The 20,199-nt window shown below is 39.9% G+C and overlaps 1 protein-coding gene across 1 annotated transcript; it reads right to left on the bottom strand.

The window, feature by feature from the left end:
* Positions 1-4,515, bottom strand: LOC143725680 (neuropeptides B/W receptor type 2). The gene is made up of 2 exons (XM_077218307.1): positions 4,510-4,515; positions 1-1,005 (listed from the first exon to the last, which is right to left on the bottom strand). Exons 1-2 carry the CDS (start codon positions 4,513-4,515, stop codon positions 1-3), a joined length of 1,011 nt encoding a protein of 336 aa, XP_077074422.1.
* Between the last annotated feature and the right edge of the window lie 15,684 nt (positions 4,516-20,199).

Genomic DNA, 20,199 nt, shown 5'->3' with positions numbered 1-20,199 from the left:
TCAGCACTCCAGCATTTTCTTAAACGCCTTTCTGAAACTGTTGTCTAAGAACGCGTAAAGGAACGGATTGAGACACGAGTTGGCATAACTCAGTCCTGTGATAAAATAAGAGATACCTATAACCAACGGAGTAGTTGGCAAGTCTGAGGTGAGGGCGACCACTGTACTCAGGTGGAAGGGAGTCCAACAGAACAAGCAAACGGCAAGCACGACGAAGACCATCATTGTGACTCGTTTCTTGGCTTTGTTCAGAGCCTTGCCGCTGGAGTTGAGTCGCGTGCGTCTCAGCTTGTAGAGCATCACGCTATAGAGGATGCAAATGGTCGATACGGGGATGACAAACCCGAGGACCAGCGTGTAGATCCGACTGGCTTTGAACCAGAAACTCTCAGGGCTCGGGAAACTCAAAACGCAGCTCGTTCGGCTCTCAGCGTCGTCGGGACTCACGTAAACACCGGCGAAAACGGTGAAGGGCATCACGATGAGAATGACTAGAACCCAAACGCTCAGGCTGACCGTCTTGGCTAACCTGTAGGTCCGGTGGGGCATCCGTTTGGAGCGCAAAGTGGACACCACGACCAGGTAGCGGTCTGCACTCATCACAGTCAAGAAAAGGATGCTGGAGAAGATGTTGTAGTGGTCTACGGACAGGATTACTTTGCATAAAACCTCTCCAAACGGCCAGTAGTTTAACAGGTGCTCGGCGATATTGATGGGCAACACCAACGTGAAAAGGTCGTCGGCAATGGCCAAATTCAAAATGAATAAGTTGGTGACGGTTTTCATTTTAGGCGCCTTTAAGATCACGTAAATGACAGCGGTGTTGCCCGTGAGTCCCACGGCGCAGATGCCAGAGTAAATAACCGGGAGCCAGATGTAGAAGTCAGGGTAAATCCACATTGGAGTAGTACAGTTGGTTTGGTTATAATCCAGACTGGTCAGGTTGCATGAAGATTGCATTGTTTTGTTGTCCATGGTATCTTTAAATTCTATTAGAATCAAAACCTATAGTAAAAAGTAAAACTTTAAACTTACAAAAGAAAAATTACACGCAATGTTGCAATTCTTTTATTCTGCACAGTACTAAATGTATGTAATTGTCTCAGTTTGATTATTACATAAACAATTAAATTCTTAACTAAACTATATTTTGCATCTATTCGTAGTTGTACTAGTTAGGTGTGCATTAAAAACCAAATAAGATTTTATTTATAATGTCTCGAAATAGAAAATGAATGGAAGTCATCTTACCTGACAGATCCAGACATACAGGATATTCTGCTGGTCTGCTCTATTGGTATTCCATGGACACTTTGTGGTAAATGGCAGAGCGCAACGCGTTTACGCGCGATTTTACGCAATATGATGTAAGACAAACCTCCAACAGTCTCTCACATATCATTTTCATCCTGTATTGTCCGGCAGGAAACACAATACGTTTTTTATCCAGTTAGTCTAAAACAAATGACTACTACTGTCGTATAATGAATTGTTCTTGTTGTAATACTTTGAGAGTTAAAAGAGCCAGTGTTAAACGTACAGTCAGAACTTAAAAATAAGTAAACTAGTATAATAAAGTAAACGAAAATAGAAATATAATAATAATAGGCCTATAAAGGAATATTAATTACATACAAATAATTTGCAATTATAAACTAGCAAATAAATCAATAGACACAGGTGGTACAGCTTGTTTAAAGGGATAGTTCAGTAAAAAATAACAAATTCTGTAATTATTTGCTCACCTTCATGTCGTTCCAAACCCGTAAGACTTTTGGTCATCTTCGGAACACAAATGGAGATCTTTTTCATGGAACCTGAAAGCTTTCTGTCCCTCTATAGATAGCTACGCAGCGGATGCTTTGACAGAATTTTCATTTTTGGGTGAACTATTCATTTAAAATGAATTTAATGTGTTTGCGTGTGTTATGTTCAGACATACAAAAGTAAAAAAATAAGTAGGCCCAGTGACCCTTTGCAGGGTGCATTATTAGTGCATTAAAGAAGTAGACCTATAATGATGCAAGTGGATACTTGCCTGCAACCGGTTTCCTGAAGGGGCTGAAATGTCAGTATGTTCAGGCCTCATTTTAAGGCTATTTTTAACATAATTGTTGCCATAGTGATTTACAAGTCAACTTACAATCCTCTTATGCAGATGAATTGATTGAAATTGTTCTATTGTTATATTGTTCTCTAACACCACATTCCTCTGCTGGAGCTTTAATCATCAGGATATATGCAGATACTAACTGATTTGATATGGACGTAATTGAATGTTTTATAATTTAATACATGTTAACAATGTTATTTGTACCATGATTTTAGATAATGAATGATTCACAATTTCTTCATTGCGTTTTCTGAAGAATGAAATTAGAGTCATATAACCTGTCTATTTATATTTTTGAGCAAGATGTGAAGCATAGTGTGACATTGTAGAGTTTATTTAAGATTTTTTTAATTAGAGTAATTAATTGTGTCAGTATTAACCACTGCTGACGTCAATACTTTCAAAAGATATTCGTGGCTGTCAAGGTAAAGTGTTTGTGGTTGATTTAAATATTAAAAAAGTTATATCCTCTAGTCTTCCTTTATGCACATATGGGGCTTTCAGAAATCACATATTATTGATATGTAGCATAGTGATCCATAGCATATTTTCAGGTTCATTCTATAAAATTAAGAAAAAACACGTAAGACGTGTGATTTAAAGTAGCTTTCTCCCCGTAAATCAGATGCCATTATGTTCTCTCTGAGTGGATGCATATATGTTCTGATATAGCCATTACAAGATATCAATCAAAGTAACACATAAAAAAGTGGCTTTAGTCATGTGACAGCGGTGCAAGTCTCAGGAACTCTCCGATTTACCTTAAATCTAAAAAAATTAGACATTCAAATATAAATGAATAGGAGTGAGTAGGAGTAAAATGGGTTTTGGGCATAATGAGCATTTTGAACTTTCACTGTGAGGCCAAAATAAGCAAATAGAGTGTGGGATGATCGATTGAAAGGGAAAGGTTGCCAATATTGAAAACAGATTGTCATGACTCCTGGCTTGAAGATTGATTTGACTTATAAAATGGGTGTGGGTGAACTTTCAGAGCTGCTTAGGGGAAGGGTAATTCATCACCATTTAAAAGATAAAGTAATCAAGATGTCTTAATGGAACTACAGTTATCTTTTCAAAAGATTTGTAAAAGCGTTTCAAATAAAAAATTAAATGAAACTGTGACACAAATGTGTTCCAATGTGCTATTTTTTAAAAAAAAAGAGAGACATTGCTTCATGAGGAGGAATTTTTTTTCGGGACTGTAGAATGTGAATCTAATAATTAAAAATAAGTATCCTGATAAAGTAATCAATAAATTGCAAACATATATTCAAGACTGCAAGGCATTTATAGTGCCATGCACAGTGCCACAAAAACAAAATACTATCACAAGTTAAGCATAAAATATCAAGTTACACTTACATGTTTTGTGGTTAATAGTTTAATGTTTTTGACAATTTTAGTATAGCAGCCTTTCAGCATTAACCCAAATATGTTTTAATGATGGATTGATGGGAAAAAATTAAAAAATGGATTAATGAAAAAAAATAAAATAATTTTATATATATATGTATATATGTATATATGTATATATATATACATATATACATATATACATATATACATATATACATATATACATATATACATATATACATATATACATATATACATATATATATATTTGATTTATAATCTGTAGTATTTACCCACTGTGTTTTTTACCAAACTTGTATGACCTTCAATAGGTTTTTGGACATTCATTTTTTAGACCATATAGACACTGTCAAAACTAACAGCATTTGTGCTTTAATGTGTCCACACTCATTTATATTAAATGTGAACCAAGCATAAACAAAAACAGAGGACAAATGAAGCATCAGGGGCATTTTGTAAAGGAACAAGACACACCTCATCACACTCTCTTTTTCTAATCATCTCTCCTCGGTGATGTAAACACTGCACAGGATACTCAGAAATGCCAGTAATGATTGTGCTCGATAGATGTGATACTCTCTTTTGTGTCAGTCAGAAGAGCTTTGATCTGTGTTAAATATTCTCTCAGCTTCACTTCCCCTAGACGCTTCTAGATGGCATTTGGTTTGAGTTCTTCTGCTGTCCTTTTGAATCACAGAAAGTGTGGCCTGTGATCTCATGCCAGCTGATGCTAATCAGGTACATCTATGCTGAGATTAGATGGAAGCTACATTTATTTGGTTATATCTGGAATCAAGTTTTACGTTTGAGAGCCACAAGTTTAAAGTTAAAGGGATAGTTCCCTCATTAATTAAAATTATATCATCATTCATTTTAATTTTAATTAAAATTAATTTTTAATTTGCAATGTCTTAAACTTATTGTTTCTGTTCTTTTTATATGTATATGCAGCAACATGCAGTCCACAACAAATTTCCTTTCGAGGACAATAAAGTATACTACTACTATTTACTTACCCTCATGTCGTTCCAAACATATGACTTTCTTCTGTGAAACAAGGTTTTTTGTTTTTTTATGTGCATCAGTTGGCTCTAATGTCAATTGGTTTCCAATATTCTTCAAAATATCTTCTTTTATGTCCTGTTTGGAATGACATGAGGGTTAGTAAATTATGACAAAAATGTACATTTTTGGGTGAACTATTCCTTCAAGGTTCAGTGCTAAGGTCGGTAAAAAAATTAAATTAAAAAAACACCCACAAATGCTGAGGTCACAAATATTGATTTCATTGACCATTTAATGTGCTAAAAAGTACAGAAATTACAGTTTTTAACAATTTTTTTGTGCCTGAAAGGGATTTCTGAGAGACCTAAAGAGAACCGTAGCAAAAAGTTAAATAAGGAAATAAATAAAACAGAATTATCCATGATAATTTGTTTTAAATCAATTCTGAAAGTGCAGATCAGGGACGAGTATATTCTCTAGGATCCACCATAAACATTGAAGATATCTTAGGTCCAGATGCTTTTATTTCAATTTTATATTTTCATTTTTATTATACTTTCAGATTGGTTCAAAACTTTATATATATATATAAAGCTGGAAAAACTTTTTCCGAGTGATAAAAGCAAATACCTCTATGCGAGCTTGCAAAATAGGACACAGTGTCCTTTCCAAGGAGAGAGGAAAAGCACTGCACAAAAGAAAAGTAGGTTGAGTGATGCAGGGCCAGACAGCTCGACCATATGCTCCATGTTGGAATTTGAGAACACTCAAGGTGTGTCTCATCACAAGCTGCCTGAACTGTTCCATTTCCATACCATTCTTATGAGTGAAGATGTGTGTATTAACAACCACAGCTAAAACGTGTAAAAGAAATGAGGGAACCCCGGTGGGTGTCCAGAGCCCGGAGATGTATGAGCGGAGTCCAGAAGGGGCAGGCGACAGGTGGGTGGAATGTAGAGGAGCCCTTCTGGACCTCCCGGCGGAGCAGGGTTGGAGCGAGTAGCCTGGGTAATTTGCTCATCCAGGGCCAGGATCAGGTTGATAAGACGTGATAAGGTATCTGCCCTACAGTTCTTATTCCCAGGTCGATATGAGACGGTGAAATCGAACCTGGTGTAGAATAAAGCCCACTGGGCTTGATGTAGGTTCAATCTCTTAGCTTCCCGCAGATTCAACTCCGCCGGGGACAGCTTCTTAGAATAGAAGGCACATGGATGGAGTCTAGGAGGATCACCCTGCCGCTGAGAGAGGACCGCTCCGACCCCGATAGATGAGGCGTTAACCTCGGCGACGAACGAGAGATCTGGATTTGGGTGGAGCAGGATCGGAGCAGTTTGGAAGGCCTCCTTGAATTGTTGAAAGATGCTGACAGGGTTAAGGACAGAGACTTGGGCCGGCCCCTGAGTGAAGAGGTCAGTTGTGAATAATCCGTCTGTAGAAGTGTGCAAATCCTAGAAAGTGTTGGAGCTCCTTGATGGTAGTGGGTTGAGGCAAGTTCCAGATGGTATCCACCTTCCTCTGGTCCATCTGGATGCCATGTTGATCGATGACATACCCCAGGAACTAGATGGAGGTGGTATGGAACTCGCACTTCTTCAGCTGAAGGTAGAGATGGTGATGGCGGAGCATCTCTAGGACCTGCGTCACGTGGAGGCGATGTTCGGCCAGGTTCCGGGAATAAATGAGGATGTCGTCTATATAGACCATGACGAATCATTGGAGGAATTCCTGGAACACCTCATTCATATAGCCCTGGAAGACAGAAGGTGAGTTGGACAGGCCATACGGCATGACCCTATAATCGTAGTGTCCTGACAGGGTAACGAATGTAGTTTACCACTCATCACCTCGGCGTATACGAATGAGGTTGTACGCGCTCCGCAGCTGATCAAAAGCTGCTAGGATTAGAGGAAGTGGATAGCTGTACTTCACAATCTGGAAGTTGAGGTGACAGTAGTCGATGCATGGCCTCAAGCCTTCGTCCTTTTTAACAAGGACGCAGCTTGAAGTCGCATGGGATGTAGATGGTCTGATGAATCGTTGCTGAAGTGCCTCCTGGATATACTCCTCCATGGCCTTCTGCTTCGGGATGGACAGTTGATGTACTCTGCATTTGGGCAGAGTAGCCCCAGGTAGTAAGTCAACTGCACAGTCCCATGGCCGATGTGGTGGTAGTTGGGTTGCCAACCGCTTACTGAAGACATCCTGGAACGCCCGGTATTCTGGAGGAAGCTCCACCTTGTGATCCACCTCCGGGCTCTCAACGGTGGTAGAAATGAGTGAGAGTGATGGAGGTTCCGGAGTGGTGAGGGAAAGAGAACTAGACTTTAAAGATTATTGGACAGAGGAGAGACAGGATTGGAAACAGGCATCACTCCATTGCAATACTTCCCCGGTGTTCCAGTTGATATTGTGACATCCACAGGCTTCCCAGGATGAGGTCTGAAGTGGATCCTTCCAGCACCATGAACGTGATCTCCTCAGTATGCAGGCATCCAATGTGGAGCGTCAGTGTGGGAGAGAAGTACCGACCACGACCCAGCGGCTTCCCTTGGATGGTGTGAATCCTCAAATCCTGAGAGCAGCGTTTCTTACGGACATTTAGTTTTTGGAGAAGTTGGGTGGAGATGAGAAGTTGATGAGAGTTTGTGCTAAAGACACAAATGCGGGGGGTTAAGACATGTACAGTGTTACGGGATAAAGAGTTTATTTGAGGTTGAATATTACTCACCACTGGGAGTGGTGGTCGAACTGGACAGACGGTCATGGTCTTTTGGATGAAGTTCTCAATACCAATTTGCATCGTCATAAACAACCATCAGTTGATGGATAAGTGACGGTTGAGTCCTTTTCAAAAGGCGGTGAACAATGCAGTCTCATTCCAGCCACTAGCGGCAGCTAGAGTGCAGAACTAGAGAGCGTAGGCTATAACAGAATTATGGGCTTGGTGTAAGTTGAATAATTGGTCGTGAACAGATAGTTCCGATACCAAACACTTCTTTAAAGTGACTGAAGAAAGCTGATAGTGATGATTGAGGCATTGGATTGCCAGAGTGATTGAGCCCACTGTAGGGCGCGTCCAGACAGCAGCGAGATGACAAATGCTACCCTGGCGCAATCGGTGGTGAACTGGTGGGACTGAATCTCAAAATACAGGGAGCACTGTGGAACCCGCTGCAAATCTCGGCCTCTCCAGTGAATGTCGCAGGTCGGGCCATAGGACTAGCAGAGGCAGCAGACGAAGCAGCAAGTGCTGGGTGCAGGAGTGATTGACGTGTGGCTTGAATCAGATCAGCAGGAACCGCAGGTGGATTGTCAGACGTGGAAGGTTGAAGGTAAAGACGAACTGCGTGAACCAGATCAGCAAACGGATTGGTGGGCGATCTGCTGCAGTCTCCGTGGGACTCTGCATATGGTCTGGCCTTCTGTCACGTAACAGAAGGAAGCAGACATGTAAGTAATATAAACAAGGTCTTTATTGAGCAGAGGCATGGAGTGGGACAGCAATGGAGACTGGGGAGTGTGAGGCAGAGAATCAGAGTTGAATGATGAACTTAGCTGAGTGTTAATCTTGGTTTCTTGATTGCAGGTGGTCAAAGAGGATACGGCAGGCTGAAGGTGGAAGACAGATGACGGATGATAGAAGATGGAGTTCAGTTAAGGAATCCTTGTGGTTGGTTGGTAGGTAGGTAGGTAGGTAGGTAGGTAGGTAGGTAGGTAGGTAGGTAGGTAGGTAGGTAGGTGGGTGGGTAGGTGGGTAGGTGGGTATCAGGGTAAAGTCTGTAAGTGTATTTAAGGACGAGACCAGACAAGGAAGTGAAGGAGAAGTGCCTCTTTATAGATTGTGCTGATGAGGATGTGCAGGTGCAGTGAATCAGAATTCCGGGAAGAGTGAACGAGTGGGTGGAGCGTACTGATCTGGTGACTCCGTGACACTCTATAACCACTAGGGCTCAAGCAGCTTTTATTTTTCGCACTTGTCTTTTACAGTCCTGTTCGTTGGCCCTTGCCATTAAAGCCAGGATGCTTTTTTGCAAATCTTTATTGAAGATTCTTTCTCTTATTTCATGAATGACTCATCAAATAAGGCTTTTTAAGGCCTTTTCTGTTGTTTGAATTTTTGTTTCAGCCTTTAAAAATTCTTCCACCCTGTGGGATTTGAAATGATTTCTGGCCGATAATAGCAGTGTGTTAGCACCCCTTTGCTAATGGATAAATGAGTGCTGAGCCAATTTACAGTAATGGCAGGAAGTGGAAGCATTAAAAATGTCTCTTTATTTTTCTCCCCTTATTTCTTTAGCAAAAGCCATATGTACCCTCAGTCTATAAACCGACCACATGGATTTGCAACAGTGGTGTCGCAATTAGCACATTTATTATGCAGATGTTTTCCAGCTGGCTGTAGGGTTCATTTGTATTGAGAGTGTCAGTGCATTATTACATCAAGTAGAAGATTTCTAAGCTTTTTACATCTTGAGTCTTATTACAGAGTGCAAAGGGCCAGTATAGCCTTTCAAGGTAAACTGGATTTGGTTTAGGGTAGTCTCACTGTTCCCTTATGTCCAGAAAACATAAGGCTTACTAATCTAAACTCATAAGCCCTCTTCTTCAATAAATATTTCTGATTACCAGCCCTTACTGTTTTATGTGTTTAATAATGTTTACAAACAGCTAGACAGCCAAGGTTGTAGCTTAATGTCCTCTAATGTTTTCCTCCCGGCAGTGCAAAATGTATTGACTTGAAATTTATAATTTAACTATAAATCTACATAGTATTACATAAACATAAATGCAGAACACCATGACTGCAGCCACAATATTTTAAGAATGAGACACCACTGTTCAAAAAATCTAATCATAACTGCTGATATTATAGCCATGATTGTATAAAACTGTATTATCTTTATCGGTCTCTGCAAATGACTAAAAACTCATTAAAAAAAGCACAAAGCATAAATGTGCACACAGAACTTCATATGCAGTCTATTAATTGAAAGCAAAACATCTAATCTCTTACTCTCTCCCTTTATGCTTATGTATTGCACTCAAAGAAAAAAATCCCTTTAAACGATAAAAACCAAAATATAAAATAGAAGCACTAAAGTAAAAATTAATTTGATCACAAATCGTATTGATTTCTCTGATTTCTCTGAAGTCTGACTTGCAGACTTTAATATCTTGGCAAATCTGCATACAGTTTAAGACTGTTGAAACTCTAGAGGAGAAACGTGAGATTATTGGGGTCTTTTCTCAGGAGAAAAATTCAATAAACTGAATGTTTGAAAACAACAAAAGTTTGCAAGCTATATATGTGTGTGTATATATATATATGTATATATATATATATATGTATATATATGTGTATATATATATATATATATATATATATATATATATATATATTCCTTATTTAAAGATTTATTTAAATGTATTAATTTTGAGCTAAAGTCCTAAATGATAAAAGCTAAATGACAACATAACAGACGACAATGGTTGAATGAAAATGTTTTCAAACAAACAGAATGATGGACAATTTTCTGAAGGAGTCTAATGTTTAAAATTGAGAGTGATAAGGCAATAAGATCTCAATGTAGAATATTCAATTGCTTATAATGTTTGTATGCATGAATGAAGATGTTAATCATCTCTGCAGCCTGAAGAATCCAAAAGCACATTGAGTTTGTCTGCTGTCACAGGGTCCTGCTCTGACTCTCACTCGGCCCTGGAAACTCAAATCCAAATCAACACAGTTGTAGCCATTAATTTCCCCAGATGAAAGGCAGGGTTTAGCATGTTCTTTGCATAATGAATGTGATCATGGCCTCTGAACTAATGAAGATAAATATTGTCATTCAGTCTGTTGCCTGGGGAACAAGCTCAGCTCACGATGCTCTTATCGATGACCAATAACAAAGACAGAACTAATGGAGATGCTTCATCCTTTCTATAATCCCTATTTGATAATGCATTTAGCCTTTTCCAAGCTAAATGTAGAAATTTTAGGTCCACAAGGATCAAATCTGTTGTTATACCTTGTTGTTTGTATTCTGTTGTTGTATATTCCAGGCTGGCAGAGGCATAATACTTGTCTGCCAGCATTCAGAGAACAAAGGAAGCAGAGATAGGCTACTTCTAAACAGAATGTGAACAATGACCGAGGATGACACTAGACAAATCATTGGACAAATAATGCAGACAAACAGTTTCAGACTGTGGATAAGATGAAAGGCATTGTATGGGAGAGGAAATAAGTATGAGTGAGAGAGGAGATAAAAGTTCAAACCAATGAGGAGGAGGGTGTTTTTCCCTTTCTCTAGCTATCAGAAGATTTAAAAGATGAGAGGATCATTGCATAACTGAGGTTGCTCAGGTCAGTTCATAGAAGAGACTGACTTTCACCAAAGTGCACATTAAAACATAAAGGAAATTCAAACGAACAAACACATAAATGCATACTCAAGCTGAGACGTGATTTTCAAGCTTTTTGACAAACATTTTAGTGATATTCTCTGCATATTTCCAGCAGACGGCAGGATATTAAAAAAACAGAGTCTCAAGAAGTATCAAGAGGTGGCGTTAGAGAGCCATGTTCAATGTCACTCAAGATTGTAAACACTCACAATTAGCATTATTTAAACGCTGTGAGAAACATAAACATTTCGTATTATTTTTACGTCATAAAGCTTTTTTATTTTACTTATTTATTTTAGATCCCACTGTACATGTCTATTGTAAAATCTGTAAAAAAATTGGATGTGATTTCCAGTAACCTTTTTAACACATTTTGTAGAGCACTGCATTGTGCACAAATTTGGAACAGTAAAAAGAGCCTCTTTCTGTCTCTCTGTTTGTTCACTTGATATAATCATGCAAATATAAGCACTTAAACAGCTGAAAATCTAGCAAAGCAACTGGAAATGTTCATACACTGAATGCACTATGCTTTAGGAGATACACATGACCTCAGCAAACTGTATCTGCAAGGTTATATCTAAGCAATGTCAGGTCAAAGAGGAATCTTAAATCGAGAGGTCATATGCCACATTCAGTATAACACATTATGTTGTCTCCTTTAATGTATATACACTGCCTTGCAAAAGTGTTCATATCCCTTTATCTTTTCACATTTTATGTTGCAGCCTTATGCTAAACTGCTTTAAATTACTTTTTCCACATCAAAATTCACTCCATACACAATAATTACAAAAAAGAAAAAATGATTTGTGATAACTTTGCAGATTTCTTAAAAATAAAAAACTGAAATAATTACATTGCATAAGTATTCGTACGTATTCTGGGATACTTGAAATAGTTCAGTTTAGGAGTAGCCCTATTCCAATTTCTCTGAATCATCTTTTAAATGTTTCTACACTTTGATTGGAGTTACCTGTGGCAAATTCAATTTGGAAAGGCACACACCTCTCAATAAATCGTCTAGCAGCTGAAAATGCACATCAGATCAAAGTCAAAAGAACTGCCTGTAGATCTCAGAGACAGGTTTGTGTCCAGACAGAGATCTGGGGAAGACAACAAACAAATGACTTCTGCATTGAAGGTTCGCAGAAGCATGTAGCATCAAAAATCCTTAATGGAAGATGTTTGGAACAACCAGGACTCTTCTTAGAGCTGACCTCCTGGCCAAACTGAGCAATCAATTAAGAAGGGCCTTGGTTATGTCCAAGAAGCCGATGGTTACTCTAGTTGAGCTCCATGATCATATATGGAGATGTGAGAAATTTACAGAAGGATAAGCATCACTTCAACCCTCCACCAATCTGGGCTTTATAGCAGACTGGCTAGACTCAAGCCTCTTAAGACACACGAAAACCCACTTAGAATTCGTAAAACATCACCTAAAGGACTCTCTCAGACTGTGAGGAACAAGAGTTTCTGGTCTGATGAACCTCAGTTCCAAGTGTCATGCACTGCTCATCACCTGCACAATACCATCCCAATGGTAAAGCAAGGTGGTGGCAGCATCATGCAGCAAAATACAGAGATATCCTTCATGAAAACCTGATGTAGTGCATTCAGAACCTCGGACTGGGCAGAAAGACGATGCAAAAGGGGCTTATGGACAACTCTGAATGAATGACCTTGAGTGGGCCAGCCAGAGCCTGGGCTTGAACCCAATATAACATCTCTGGAGAAACCTGAAAATACCTGTCCACCGATGGTCCCCATTCAACCTGACAGAGCTTGAGAGGATCTGGACAGAAGAATGGCAGGAAATTCGGCAGATGTGCAAAGCTTGTCGCATCATACCCAGAAAGACAATGAGGCTGTAAAGATGCTTTAACTAAGTCCTGAGTTAAGGGTACAAATACTTATGCAAAGTAATTTTTCAGTTTTTCCTTTTTCAATAAATTTGCAAAAAGTTGTCACATCTGTTTTTTCTTTGTCATTGTGGGGTGAGGAATGTAGACACTTAGCATAAGGCTGCAACAAAATGTGGAAATAATGAAGGTGTACAAATACTTTCGCAAGGCACTGTATATATCTCATATAAAGGCAACATTCACAATATCTACATGATACAGTTCAGGCATGTAATTTCCATGTTGCTTGGCAACAATCTGGTCAGGTATAATTAGTACATGCAGTGAGAGAGACGTACAATTATTATCTCTGCAAATTGTTTTTTTTTAATCACACACATCCAGTGTAATTTATTTAACACAATACAAAAATCTTCTCATTGTATTTGGTTCTATCTTGGTTACAGTGAACTGTACAATATTTACATGAATTTGTTTGATCATTATATGTGTGTGGATGTGTGAACCACAGTGTAACTTATGTCTGACTCTGCAGTTCTGTCAATGCATGTTGTGATGAAATGTCATCCATGAATCAAAGATTCCCCGGGGATTGTGTCAAGAGAGGTTATCTGATGTCACAGAGCACTAGAGGACAGAGAGTTTCCCTCAAATACACTGAGAATTATTCGTCAGCATTATTCAGTATTCAATATTTAATCTTCTTTCATTTAATCGTAAGGAATGTCAACGTAAAAACAAAGCACACATTATCACCACTCCTCCCTATTGAGTCCATTATGACTGTCGTCCCGGCACCCATTGAGCAGACAAAAGAAAGAATGACCACAGGCCGATGCGTTGCTTATCTCAGTGTGGCGCTACAGTTGATAGGCTTTCGGGTGCTTTTGTGCTGCCTTTATGGCACTGGAGTCATTCACAGGCCCTGCTGTCTACACGCCCGAGGCAGTTCCTCTTCACTCTCTTCTATTCCTACTTTTCCCTTATCCCTTACTCCCGATTCCAGGAGCATATGTCACTTGGAAGTGCTCTGCTAATTAGAGGGCTCTTTTGTCTGTGGGTTTCTCTTTTCTTTGCTCTTGTTGTTGATGGTATTGTCACTGGAGTATCTGTGGGAGTCCTGCCGTCCCGACAGAAGGTTTTTATTGGACTCTTAATGAGTTTACCTCGGGTGGTCTCCTCTGCAGATCTGCGCCTCTCATTCTCTGCCCACAGTGAGCAGAGCCAGATTTCAGCCACCAGGGCTTCTTATCTCGTTAGTTTAGGGTGTTTATGTATCTGTGCATGTCCTGTGCAGGGACATAGGGAAGCGCATTATCGTAGGAGTATGAGCTTAGGCTCAACCTGATTGTTTTTTTTTACAGTTCAGTACTTTACAGAGCGCGAGGAGAATTGCCAACAGTGCTGGCTTGATTTCTTGCTCTCTTGGGGAAGTGGCACGTGCGCCATGTCACAACTAGTAAATAAGAGCTGACCCTCAGTGACCCTGCCCTGGCAATCTCTAGGGTCATCTCTTCTACAACACCTGCTCTCCGAAATAAAGCGATCAACAAAGGTCACGGCCCCTGTGTATCAAGCATTTCTATGGGTCAAAGGTCAAGCATTGACCGGTGTGGTTGTCCCAAAGTGACTCTGATTCACTGCGTCCAATCGTAATGCAACCCAGAAGTATTTACTTTCTGATGTGCTGACAGGTCTTTTCAGATTTTCTGGTGTCCAGTTTGGGAAATTTACAATTAAAGTTTGTTTCTGATAAGTAGTATTAAAAAAAGGTCACTTGCTCCTTGTGTAGGGTAGGTTAATGTAAGATGCCCCCTAGGGCAAGATGACCTTCCCCCCATTCTTAATTGTTTCCCCTGACCATAGATAGCACAAAATATCATCTCAGCACTTTAGATGAATGGCTATGCTATTTTTAATTTTGTCATTTCATTTAAATATGAAATTTTTTGTGGGATTTAGTCAGTCGAAACAAGTTTTGAGGTTAATTGATCTAATTTGGTGTCTCTGGAAAATAGTGATCTGTGACAATGTCTTATGTTTAATATCAAAGTTTTTGTGTCTATTTGTTAATGAGGGATTTGTGGAAATTTGTCAAATAAATTAGAATTTTACTAGAATTTGTAAAGTTATAGTATCTCAAAATTATACTTGGGGTAAGATTGGGAAATAGCCCTGTCTGAGACTGTCCTCCATGCCCCAGTCACAGCTCCTGTTGAGCTTCCCCAACCAGTCAATAGTCCAACAATGGCATCTGCTCCACGGCCAAGGAGAAAGAAGAGAAGGAAGGGAGTCTCCAATCCTCTGTCTCTGTCTGTTCCACAGTCCGCTGCTGCTGCGAGCGCTGTTCCGGAGCCCGCTGCTGCTGCGAGCGCTGTTCCGGAGCCCGCTGCTGCTGCGAGCGCTGTTCCGGAGCCCGCTGCTGCTGCGAGCGCTGTTCCGGAGCCCGCTGCTGCTGCGAGCGCTGTTCCGGAGCCCGCTGCTGCTGCGAGCGCTGTTCCGGAGCCCGCTGCTGCTGCGAGAGCTGTTCCGGAGCCCCCTGCTGTGAGAGCTGCGGCCGATCAAGCTGCAGAAGCAGTCCTGCAATCGGTATCAGCTCGTCAAAGGATGCCTGTTGTCATTGCCGCTGAGGCTTTATCTAATTATTTGTCAAGTCTTGTCAAGATCCTAGAAGTTCCTTCCAAACCTGTCTTGTCTTCAAGTCCCGAGTCAGCGTCGGAGAGTGCACGGGTTGCTGTCCCCGAGTCGGCTGCACGGATTGCTGTCCCCGAGTCGGCTGCACGGACTGCTGTCCCCGAGTCGGCTGCACGGATTGCTGTCCTCGAGTCGGCTGCTGGGATTGCTGTCCTCGAGTCGGCTGCACAGATTGCTGTCCCTGAGTCGGCTGCAGAAAACGCTAACCCAGAATCAGATAGGAGAAGCTCTACTTCCTAGTCTAGTTCTGCGAGCTCCATTCCTCTCTCTGCTCCTCAGCCGCCTGCTCCTCAGCCGCCTGCAACACCCCCAGTCATGTGTCCTGTTGTGTCCCCTGCAATTCCCCAGGTCTGGTTTCCTGTTTCTTCGCCCTCTGTACCCCTGTGCGTTTCCCCGGTCACCCCTGTCACCACATCACCTAAGACTGTTTCCCCCAAGACTGTGCCTCATGTGTCCCCATCCAAGTCTGCCCGGATTCCTCATCCTCAGCCCTCGTCCCGTAGACCTAAGACCCCCAGCACACCCATCCAACCTGGACCACCCCCCATGAACTCTGTTATTCCTCCACCTCCTCTGCCATGTTTGTTGTTTTTATTGTTCAATCCCAACCCTGTCGTTGTATTTTCTTGTCTGCCTTTGTTAGTTTTTGTCATGTATTGTTGGTTTGTGTCTTTGTCACAGTCGGTCATGTCCCGTGTTTAATGTCCCCTTGAGGAGCGTCTGGAAGCCGCTCCTTAAGGCGGGGGTTCTGTCATGATTCTGCCTTAGTGTCCTTGATAGTCGGCTTCACCTGTCCTCGTCATTAGTGTTCCCCTATTTAATCCCCTTGTGTTTGCTGTCTTGTGCCGGTTCATTGTGATTCTCAGTGTGTGTATCCTGTGATACAATACCTGTGTGTAGACCGTCCTGTGAGTACCTTGTGAAGAACTCTGTCTTGTAAAATCCTGATCTTGTTGCTGTTGTTAGTTATTTGTCTAGTTATGTCAAGTCTTAGTCTAGTGTTGTTAGTTTTTGTTTTAGCCTACCAGCCTTGTTTTGCCCGATTGTGGGTTTTGTTTTGTCTGAATAAAACCGTGTTAATTGCATACTGTCTGCGATTGGGTTCATCTTCCCACATACCATAACACTAAACTTTTAAATGTAGAGTATCACGGTTTCCACAGAATGGAAGCAGCACAACCTTTTTCAACATTTATAATATTACGAAATGTTTCTTGAGCACCAAATCAGCATATTAGAAAGATTTCTGAAGGAAAGAAAAGAAAAAATCTTAACGATCCCAACCATTTGAATGGTAGAGATGTAGAGGGTGCATTTGGTCATTTTTAAAAGACTAAAGGAGATGCAAAATAAGTTGCACTCGCATTTAACATTCTTTCATTTAGTTAGATTACAATAAAGATGGAATCCAAAGGAAAATATAAAAAAAAATCAAACATAAATAAAAAAATATAAATATATAAAAATGAATTATAAAAAAATAGAAATATACATGAAAGGGAGGAAAAAAGTAATAATAGAATACATGTAAATGCCCCCAATATTTCACATATGATTGCTAAATGTGAATGTATAATTGCTTCTTAACCTTTTGTGATAAGCCTACCCAGTGATTACAATGAATCACTATTATCTGAAAAGTTGCAGATGGCGACGGAGTATGGATATTTGAAAAGGAATTTCCAAACCAGCCAGTCAGCTGTGCATGCTCACAATATCCACCAATTTAGTCTTTGTAGTGCCGGGGAAATCAGCCTCACCCCCCTTCCGATGTATGTACTTTCTATACTATTTAGATTATTTGCATACAGATGTCTAGTCAGCCCCACTTTCGGCCTGAAAGGAAGGGAGGGAGGGAGGGAGGGAGGGAGGGAGTTGCTGACTAGCCCATAATTTCCAAGCATACCTCTTAGTGCCATGGCTACTGTGTTTCGATCACTGGGCACAGGTGGCATCTTAATTACTGTGGATATTTTAGCGAGAAAGTGTGAGGGCCATTTGTATTGGATCACTAATTGAGCAGACCCTCTCAAAATACCATTAGCACCAGTTGGATAATTAAATTTAAGGGCCTGATGACACAGAATTACATAATGGCTTAGACTACATTTAAATAGAGCAACTTTTCGGGACTTTGCGCTCAGCTATGAGGGTATCCATCATATGTGAGTCAAGATCCCCAATCTAGACTTTTGTGTCCAGAATGTGAATAATTAGTGAGGGCAATTGTGGGGCACAGGAACAGGTGGAGCAGAGTCTCTGGATGAGGGGAGATTGTCTCAGTAGTGTGAGAAAAAGAGAGCGAGAGAGAGCAGGAGGGATGGTGTGAAAAGAGCTTGTCTCCTGTTCTTTCAGCTACTTTTTGTCTTATTCTCTCACTAAGACAAGAAAACCTATACTTTAGGACAGCTGCTAAGCTGATTTTCCCAGAGATTAACAGCATATCTGTTGTGTGAAAGAACTGACCACAAAATGCAAGCTGTTGTCTTTGATGTGTTAGTAGTGAGCAAAGTTTTCTGAAAGTGAAAGTTCTTATTGAAGTTTTGAGGTTTTAGTACACAGCAATCAAAGGCCTTTGTCTTTTCACAATACAATAATATTGCGCAGCCAGTCAAAACAGACTTACCATAGAAGATTACATTTCACATGTCAAGACAAGCAATGCATAGTTTCATATTTTGTCTGTGCCGTTTAAACAAGTTTTTTAATTTTTGTTGAATTTATTTGAAATCATTAGTTTTTCTTCATTATATATAATATTCAATATTCAGTATATGCAACAGAAAAGATATGCAAAATAAGAGCTTTATGACTTGAATCCAAATATTAAGGTATGATTTACAAAAGTTGTTACTAAAACTAGAAAAAAATTCTTCTAATTTAAAACTTTCCTTTTTAAACTTTGTAAAGCAATTGTAAACTATGTTGATTGGTAGATAGAAAAATAAATGGATAAGATCTTTATTGCATAATACAAGAAAACTTGCAAGCGTTTTGTAAATGTACACCCAAAAATAAACACAGTTAAATGCTTAAATTGCTATTTGTTTTGTTTACTAATGTTGTTCACTGTGTCCAATATCACTTATTCAGTCATAATTTGGTTTGCTGTTATCTCATCTAAACTTATGTTGTTTCTTCTCTCCATCCCTTCCCCCATTTTTTTCTCACAAGATTGTTAAAAAAAGGAGACTAGCTGGGCTTGCCTGATATCACCCTCCAGGGTGACAGCTGTGCCAAAAAGCCCTCCACCACACACACACACACACACACACACACACTCACACACACACAAAGCTCATTTAGGGAGCCTTGCTCAGTGGCCTGGAAATCACACTCTAAGCTCCGCCCTAAAGTGTGGTCAGCCATTGTCATTGTAATGGGGCCGTGTGCATGTGTATGAAGGAGAGAGAGAGAGTGGGTTTCAGTCTTCCCTCCCCGTAGACATTTTCCACACACAAAACTACTAGATTAGCCCTCTGATTTCATTCAACATGAAGCTGATAACAAAAGCCAGCAACGTTTTTTTAAACGTCATATAATAATAAACAGATATCATCAACCATTATGCATGAGAAAGAGAGTGTAAATAATTAATCAACACTCTCTCAGAAAAGTAACAGATTAAATACACCATAAAATGTCCTATCATCAATATTCACTAACATTATGCAGTCTGCAGTTAAACGCATTAAAAGCCACTGCTGACAGGCTCCAAGTGCTCATATGTTTACGAGTCTTTTCAAATAAAGCTCTGAAAGCTTTTCACACTTTCTACAGGCCTGGTGTCCACTAAGTGTAAATGCATTAATAAGCACCCCTGGCCTCCTCCATACGTCCCATGGTCCCCCTCCTTACTCACCATGACAACAGCAAAAAAAAATTTGGGGTGTGGGGGGGCATGGGGGGGTATTCTCAGCATCATTATCAGCAGGCCCATCTGTCATAGGGGGGTAAGACTTCAGATCACGTAAAGAGGCCTACGTGCAGCCTACGGCTCCAGCAGTAACCCAGCACATTCTCACTGGGCTGACAGGGGAAAGGGTGGGGGAGAAGAGAGGTGCACCAGATTGAGTTTGGGAAAGAATGAGAAAGATCTGAGGGCATGAGGTTTCATTGATTCATTAACTGATTTATAGACTCAGATACATTTACAAAACATTAAATATTTTTATGTTAAAAAAAACTTCTAAATATTTTTTACAAATATATAAGAAAATCTTTATTTTAGTTTCCTTTTTACACTTTGTAAAGCGACCTTGAGGTCATGAAAGGTGCTATATAAAAATAGATTATAATAATTATTAAATTTAGTGATTGTTCTTAGGTGTTTAGTTTAACAAACAGAAATCACAGTAATGAAATCTGATGTTAGAATATACTATGTAAAACTTTATGTGTAAAATAAGATTTACAGGGGAAACTATTTTTAAGTAAGAATATACAATTTTCTATCTTGTTTATAATTTAGGATAATGATGTTAATCTGAACATCCACAAAAATGTTTTTTTTCCACATGCAGTTTTTCATCTAGAAATATCATAGCCGACCAGTTTGAGACACGTAGTAAAAAAAGAAGGCTAGTGGCAGACAATGAAACAAAATTTGTCTCTTCTAAAGAAAGAAAAATAGCTTCAGATAATACCCTGTTTAAATGTGTTTATGTATTTTCTGAGAAAATTCTACTCACTCAGAAAAAAGTTTTACCGAGAGATTTTCATTTAAAA

Source organism: Siphateles boraxobius, unplaced genomic scaffold (genome assembly GCF_051911475.1).
Source record: "Siphateles boraxobius isolate OS27281-9 unplaced genomic scaffold, OSU_SipBor_1 77, whole genome shotgun sequence".
Taxonomy (NCBI): Eukaryota; Metazoa; Chordata; class Actinopteri; order Cypriniformes; family Leuciscidae; genus Siphateles; species Siphateles boraxobius.
The sequence above is the reverse complement of the archived record's forward strand: the minus strand, read 5'-3'. Positions and strand labels throughout refer to the sequence as shown.